This window comes from Artemia franciscana, chromosome 10, assembly GCF_032884065.1.
Source record: "Artemia franciscana chromosome 10, ASM3288406v1, whole genome shotgun sequence".
NCBI lineage: Eukaryota > Metazoa > Arthropoda > Branchiopoda > Anostraca > Artemiidae > Artemia > Artemia franciscana.
Window position 1 is genome coordinate 3,845,130 of NC_088872.1, and position 8,576 is coordinate 3,853,705.

The 8,576-nt window shown below is 33.2% G+C and overlaps 1 protein-coding gene across 1 annotated transcript; it reads left to right on the top strand.

Moving 5' to 3' along the window:
* Positions 1–415: 415 nt before the first annotated feature.
* On the top strand, positions 416–8,318 carry LOC136031670 (uncharacterized). The gene is made up of 3 exons (XM_065711344.1): positions 416–512; positions 2,449–2,813; positions 7,906–8,318. The coding sequence occupies exons 1-3, from the start codon at positions 498–500 to the stop codon at positions 8,240–8,242; spliced, it is 717 nt and encodes a 238-aa protein (XP_065567416.1). The 5' UTR covers positions 416–497; the 3' UTR covers positions 8,243–8,318.
* Positions 8,319–8,576: the final 258 nt, after the last annotated feature.

Below are 8,576 nucleotides of genomic sequence, written 5' to 3' on the forward strand. Positions count from 1 at the left end.
TCTAAGTTCTAATTTACCGAAAATTGTTTTTTTGTTTCGTCAAATTTTGACCTGCTGTTCCGATGCTACAAATTAATCTCTTATGGAAAATTTTAGCCAGAAAACTGGTGCAAATTATTTTAATGCGTTGACAACACTGTACCAGTGCTTAAAATAGGATTACATGGCGAGCAGTGAAGAACTCCTCTAATCCTTGGCTGGAACAAAAAATACGATTATGGCTTAAATTCCTCTGCCCAATCGAAATTTTATCAATTTCCCATCCACTTAAAAAAAAAAAAAAAAAAAAAAAAACCTGGCTGCATCTAGCAGAGTGATCAAAACCAAAATTTATGATGAACAAACTTGATCAAGCAGTTCAAGGCCATTGTCATGGTGGTTAGCAATAATTACTGTATTTTTTTGGTACCTGAATATGTAATAAAAACGAGCGAAGGATATAGGTTTATAGTTAGTTTTTGATAAACAGCTAAAGTCTAAGTAGTTACAATTTGAATATGTTAAAATATTTTGTAAGTTGCCATTTTACGCATTTAATTACAGCAGATTTAAGTAAGAAAACATTTCAGTTAAAGCAAAATGTCAGGTAGATCTTTCAGACAGTTGAGGATTTCGTATCCCTAGATCAAACTTTCTTTTTTTCTTTTTTCAGGATTGCATAAAAAATTCAGTTGTTATTAGATTTTTTCTATAATCTATCCAACCATCCTAGGGTAGAACTATGGTAGATAGCCATAGAACTTAGGGATGATCAGGGTTTTTGGTTTGACTCATGACGGACAATGTCCACTGGACTTGTATGCAAAAGGTGGGGGGACTGAATTTGATTGGAATTTGCGAAGAAGTGACTTAAGCCTAATACAAGGCTGAAGGCCTCGACCGAGTCCGTTGATTTTTGAATCAAAATCAAGTTGCCATCAAGCCACTAGCCAATTGGAGACAAAGGCCAAACAGGTAGTCTTATTGAGAGGCAAAGCGGGCATAAACCTTTTGAGGATTGTATGAAAAATGATGTCACTTTCATTTGTTGTACAATATTGCCTATCATCCATCCATCGATCCATCCTAGAGTCGAACTAAGGTAGTTAGCCATGTCGACTGGACTTGTATGCAAAACGGGGGGACTAAATTTGCTTGGACTCACAGGCGAACACGTGACCTAAGCCTAATAGGCTTGCCCGCTTTGAGTCTCACGTGGAATACCGTGTTTTAGGATCAACGCATAACAGACCAATCCCCTGGACTCGCAGGAAAACCGGGAGACCTATAGTTTTCCAAGTATTTTGGTAAACAGCACGGGTAAAGCCACCTGAGACCAACATAGCTACACACTCTCTTCCTTCATTGCAATCTAACCAATGCCCCTTTCTTTACACCCTCACAAGAAGTATTAATTTTGGTCTTCTATATTCAATTAGAATGAGAAAGTTCCCAGCTTTAGATTTATTTACCGAAAGTAATGTTTCGGTTACCTAGCTTAATCATTTGTCTCTGATAATTTAAGAAGACTTCCAACTTGTGGTACATCAAGAACAACCACTTCAACTCAAGAGATTAACTTGTTTTTGTGGACCCCAAACTTACGAATCAAATTTTTCCTCGATTCTAAGTCAACTTTTCCAACATCTACTAAAATTTTTTTATTAAAACAAAAAAGATAGTATATTTTTTCATGTTTAGATAATAATATAAGAAGTTTTTTTCGTCTAAGGAGACAGCATTGTAATTTATTTCGTGGGTGGTAAATAAACAAAGGTTTTTCACTACTTCCTTTCCTCCCCAAAAATTTAGTGTTTGCGCGAGGAGACTAAAATGCAGCACCTCCTTTTGCATTAATTATTGAAGGTTTGGATTATTGGATGTTAAAATTGGATAATTGGAGGAATTATTGGAGGTTAATATTTAATTGGAGGGTTAAAAAATGGTTACATTTTACCTATTTTTTGTCCAAAAAAGCTACCTAATAGAGTCACGATTAATTAAATTTTGATTGTTGTTACAAAAATCTATCCATATTAGGTACACATGGTAACTTATTAGGAGAGGACGCCTTAAGTAAAAAAAAAAAAAAAAAAAATAAATCAACTCAGCAGAAGGAAAATTAATAAGAAGTCCCAAATTATTTGCTATAGCGAAGCTCAGGAAAAGATTCATGGCTCATCCTTATCTTCTGTATGTACCTAGTGATTTTTTTTTGTCAATAGTTTCTATTGTTGTTTCTATTGTTCACATTGTGTATATAAAATATAACTCTTCTTCTTATAGGCAATTTTAAGTTTTCTTTAGTATCTATTTTTGATAAGAAATAGTAAATTATGGTTAGAGTAATAGTTGTTCTTTTTGCTTGAACATTTTATTTACAAATTCATTGGACACAAAAAAGCGCATTTTAATAATATTCTCAGTTATCAGATTTTATTTACTAGATTCCACCTACTTTTAATCTAGGTAACAGCAGCTTGTATTACTATTGCCCTAGCAGCGGAAACTGAAGATCAGATCACAGCTGAATCTGCCAACGCAAATCCATCAAGATATAAGCAACAGGGCCACCACCGGCCAGGCTATCAGCAACCAAGTCATTATCAGCCAGGTCACCATAAACAAGGCCATCATCAACCAAAATATGATAATAAATACCCAGCAAAGTATGAGGATGCTCCAGCCTGTGCCAAGCTTTCAGGAAGACCTTGGTGCCTCGAAGATCCTGAATATCCAACTTATGAGATTCAAAAAGCCCTTGAAGAGCACTATGACGCGGTTTTAGCCCTTTATAAGGATGTGGAGCTTGATACAAAGAACTCTGTGGAGGGGTAAGCTCTTAGATTTGTTCATGGGCGTCATTTGGGGGGACAAGGGGGCAGTTGCCACCTTCCAAAAATTTGGAGAAAAAATTATTATATAGCCAATGCTCTTGACTATTTGGATATGGACCCCTCTTACCCCCTCCCCAATATAGATTCTAGAAATACGCCACTAGATTTATTGATAAACAAAATTTTATAGTCAGAGGAGTTTTTCCAAGACTCAACTAAATCTTGTTGCCACCAATGAAAGGTTAAGATGTAAAGACCGTATTTTATGGAGGAAGAATGACTGATTGCCAAAGATCACGCTGGGGAAAGAACATTGCTGAGGACTAGGGACAAAAGAAAGTTAGGGCCTCCCCAAATTGGGTGGGAAGAGGATCATGACAAGGAATTTAAAATACGTTAGAACTTTATGTGAGGGGGTAAAGAGTGAGGCTTTGAATATATTGGGGTGAAGGTGGATCCTGCACAGCTTTGGTGGCCTTAGGTGGCTTAGCAATGCAGCGACTTGTAGTGGCAGTAGGTGTAGTAGTTCTGAGTAGCTTATGTGAAGTGCTGCCAAGTTTGACGTAATATTTTTCTGGATAATGAGTTGGAGTTTTTGGTCAAAAAAAACTTTATTTGTGTTTTGGCTACGGTGGTTTAAAAGGTAGTATGCACCACAGCATAAATTAGTAAAAAAAAATTTGGCCAAAATTTAGTAAAATTGGCAACGGTAATTTAAAAGGTGGTCTGCAGCGCAACATAAATTATTAAAAATTTTCTGTTCTCACAACCTGTTTTATGTGTCAAAATTAAGAATTTAGAAGAAAAAAATACTTTGGTGTTCTTAGGTTAATATTAATGAATTATCTTTTATACAAGAAAGACCAATATATATTTTCAAGCACAATATTGATAGCCAATTTTCTTGAATAGGAGATCTATTAAATTTTGACGAAATTAATAAGTCCTATATATCTTGAATTTTTGTTTTAGTATGCCGCATCTTGTATTTGTGATGCATTGCACCGTAGTGTTAGGTCTCTAACAAGCTGAGCAGCTGGATCAAAGGATTGTCTGAGGTGATTCCTAAAAAAGGCTTTCTAGTATGAACAAACAATTGACTGAATGATTGTAATAAAATACAAGAATCTGGATTTGATCAAGTTATCGAGCATATTTTTCCAATAAAGTGCTACTGTACATATAATGGACATATGCGTGCAGTATTCTGACGAATATTGCACTTAGCACCTTCTCAATTACTACAACGGAGTTTAATCATTGCATTCATAAAAGAAAAAAAAAAACACCATTCACAGAAAAATTAAACGAAAAATTTATTTACTTTTATAGATTAATACAAATTGTTTTGTAGTTGAAATTTAGATCCTTATATCCATGGATGCCTTGAGCTTTTTATCTTTTGTTTATATTTTTGAAGAAAACGGCAAAGTTATATTATTATTCTCACTTCCATGATATCATCCCAAAAACTTCTTTCCAGGCTGGTTGGGCAATTAGGTTTTGGTAATTAAAAGTGTGACATACGCCGTTTTTGTATAGATAGATAGATAAGTGTATATTAAAGCCAAACATACAGCCATGAACACATACAATAACATAAAAGAAAGACACAAATAACATAAACTTTGATCAGCGATCATCATAAAACACTTAAATGAAACACTGCATTAACCTAACTGTTTTTGTATATTTCCTGAAGATTTAAAACAAAGAAAATAGTTTATCGGCTATCCTCCGCTCTGGAGGATGAGACTAATGGGGATAAAAGGAACATATTCTAAACCAAATTTTAATGCTGTTTACAGTGGTGAAAATTTATTTAAATGTTCCTAGCAAATTTAAAACCATTATATTTTGTTGAGTATATCTCCTTTTTCCTATAGATAAGAGGATCCTCCTCTGTCAAAAGTATTCGTAGTGAATTCAAAGTTAATATACTTTTGGTGTACGTCCCCTTTTTCTTAACAAAAAAAGACAAATACCATAGCTCTGTACCATAATACCATAGCTCTATAAGATAACGCTCTTTTGTCAAAACTGGTGTATAAATCTTTTTTTATCTTCGTAACGCTAAGAGACAAGACAATTCTAACCGTACTGTTTGATTCTTCGCGCTGATTTTACCCACAACACATACATAACTTATTTTTGACCAAAATGGCAAATGTCACACTTTTAATTATCACTGCTGAATTGATTGTGCAGTGTAGAAAAAGAAACAGTTATAAATGCGAATTGGCTAGTTCACGTCCTCCAAGGAGCTAAGTTCGCTGATTGGCCTCCGAATAGCTAAACGGTTTGAAATAAACATAGACTTTGAGAAACATTTAACAGGTGAATAAACCATAAGTCTAAAATAGAAAGTGATTTAACTGTCTAAATATACAAATTACCTTTTTAGGTTCTTAAGAGGCAGCAAAATAATGCTGGTTTAAGTGCAAAGAGGTGATACAACAAGTACCGATTATCTAATATTTTGACCTACATTGTTGCATATGTTTGCCTATTTAGACATATTCAATCGAAATATTCACCAGTTTTCTAAATAGAGGAATAGGTGTGGCCACTTTTCGCAGCCGATTCGGTAGGATGACACAATGATAAAGAAGCTATGCGGGGGAGAGAAATATCAAAAAACAATTGACAGATATTTGGTGAAAAAGTAATCTGTCAGAGCAACTGCCTCTCAGCCTTTTTTATGCTCTATATAAGAATTTTAGATGTTAAAGACTCCTCCCCCTGTGACTTATAATTGTAAGTGTTAGATTTTAATTCATGTGAACATCGCCCTCTTGACCATTAAAACTCTAATATATTGCTCCTCACAGATCCCTCCCTTTTATGGAGTTTTCCCCACGTGACTAAACAAGGGTCTAGACTAGAAGTAGGAGTAAAAAACAGTCATCTCTTGGAATTCAATATGTTCATGTATGACTTTTTTTGTCTCTTATGGAGCGTAATTTTAACAAACAATTTTCTAGAGTTGTAATTTAGATTATATCTTAGTTTGGTTTTAAGCTAAAAATAGGCTCGTTAGAAGAACTATAAGATTTCTGTAAATTACTGACCAAAACTAATTGTTCGTACACAGCTCTCAAGGTAAGACAATTACCATTTTGATTTCAAAAGCTCAAAATTACAACTACTTCAGAACTTTAGAATAGGACTCGTAGTCCGTTTGGTAAAAAAAAAGGAACTCCTGAGCCCTAATTACCACGAAACCCTTTTTATCATTTTTATCTCTTTGTTGTATTGTTCATTGTGTGTTTTTAATGCGTGTATTGTGTATTTTGTAAAAATTAGCAAAATTGGCTACGGTAATTTAAAAGTTGGTACGCAGCACAACATGAATTAGTAAAATTTGTTAGTGAAAAACCGTAGAAATTAGAAAAATTGGCTACGGTAGTTTAAAAGGTGGTATGCAGCACAACATAAATTAATACAAATTTTCTGTTCTTCACAATCCGTTTTACATGTCAAAATTAAGAATTTAGAAGAAAAAAATACTTTGCGGGATTAATTCATTATTGAAATACTTTGGGGTATTAATTCATTCTGTTCATATATAGCTAGACACGCATGTGAAGCTCAAAATTACAACTACTTTTGAATTTTAGAATAGGACTCATAGCGCATTTGGTAAAAAAAACAAAAACTCCTGAGTTCTAATTACCACAAGACCCCTTTTATCATTTCTATCTCTTTGTTGTATTGTTTATTGTATACTAAAATTGCGCGTACTGTGTGTTGTGTAAAAAGTATCGAAATTGGCTACGGTAGTTTGAAAGGTGGTATGCAGCACAACATGAATTAGTAAAAAAATTTTGTAAGAAACAGTAGAAATTTGTAAAAATTTTCTGTTCTTCACAATCCGTTTTACGTGTCAAAATTAAGAATTTAGAAGAAAAAAAAATACTTTGCGGTATTAATTCATTCTTGAAATACTTTGGGGTATCAATTCATGTCATTCTGTTCATATATGGCTAGACATGCATGTGAACCACAAAATTACAACTACTTCAGAATTTTATAATAGGACTTGTAGTGTATTTGGTAAAAAAAAAAAAAAAGAAGAAGAAAAATCCTGATTCCTAATTATCATCAAACCCTTTTTATCATTTCATCTCTTTATTCCATTGTTTATTGCGTGTTTTCAACGTATTGTAATTTCATTTCACTGCTAGACTCATATAAAATTTATTAGGTGTACACATATTATTTATATTTTTGGTTAATAGTTCAAGTGGGCCCAATATTTTTCTTGCCTGCTTTTTTCGTAATTTATCAGGGTTTGAACCAATTTAATTATTAAAAATTATTTTATGTCTATTTAAAATAAGCTTTAGTAATAACTATACTATTTAGTTGATTTACAACGTCTTTTGTAAATATAGATGGCATTGAAACAAACAAATTTTAGAAAATCAATTTAAATAAATCTGGAGTAGTTTCATCTATCTGATGAATACAACGGTAAAATATTTTGAGGATTTGCGCCAGAAATAATAATAATTCTTTATCTTAACAAAATTTGAATAAAAACCAAAAATTTAATTAGAGAAATTATTATTGTTCAGGATATTAGAGCGGTAGTGATTTCTCTAGATTTTAGCCCTCCATACTTCAATAAATATTACCTGTTACGCATTTTATTGCCCAGGGACACTGATAAAAAAAAAAATCCATTCTCTAGCCCATATAAATGAGGGGCTTCTGACGTCTCTATATTATCAATATTTCTAAGACTTTTAGAAACATTTCTTATAGGTTCTGTATATTTGTCTGTGTCTACTGTTATTTCTTTTACCCTGTTCCAAATCCCTCAAAATAAGTCCTGCAAAATAAAAATCTAACTATAGATTACTTGGTGCCTTTGTTTTTGCCTTACCATAAATGAATCTTTTTCTGTTTTGTAGTATGATTCCTTATTTTTTACATAAGATTCATAATTCTTTTTTCAAGCTTATACTCCTCCAGAATGTGTTATTGATTAAAGTCTGGTAGGTATTAGGATAAAATAATTGTTGTAAAAGAAAAGAGAATTATGGCACCATACAAAATTATTTATTGTTCTTTTCTGTTTTAGCCTTTATGATATAAGAGATGAAACATATCTTTGCCCTTCTTCTACCAATTATGTTCAACCCCTTCGAGCGGTCAATTCAGAAGGCAAATGGAAAATCATCGTCAACAAAGTCGAAGTCAGATACTACAAATTCGACCAGAACACACGAGTTGAAGAGTGTGAGGCCCCTGAACATCCTTGTCCACTTGTCCCAGAATGCTACGAGTCAAAGTGTGTCCAGAAGAATATTTATCATAGATTTCTAGTTTATGACCCATATGACTATGACTATCCTTTCTCTATCGAGTCTTTCAAACTTCCGTCTGCCTGTTCATGCTTTCTAGCTGCTTTCTATTGATTTAAAGATAAGATATAAAAATTATTTTTGTACTTCCATTTTGAAAATATAAATAAATAAATTTTCTATCACACAATTATTTGGTAGTTCACGTGGAGAACCATTGTCGATAAAATCAAAGGTCAATACAGCCTATCAACCAAAACACCGGCTGAGGAATGCACAGCTCTTCACCTCTTACGTTCAACATGAACAAATCAGTTCAAAAATCAACTGAAAATGACGTGAAGGGGGTAATAATCAGCTGAAGAAAACAATATTTAGTTAATTAATAACTGCATAATTTAATTAAAATCAATATCCATTGTAAATTGGCGTCCTACTCCGAACTATT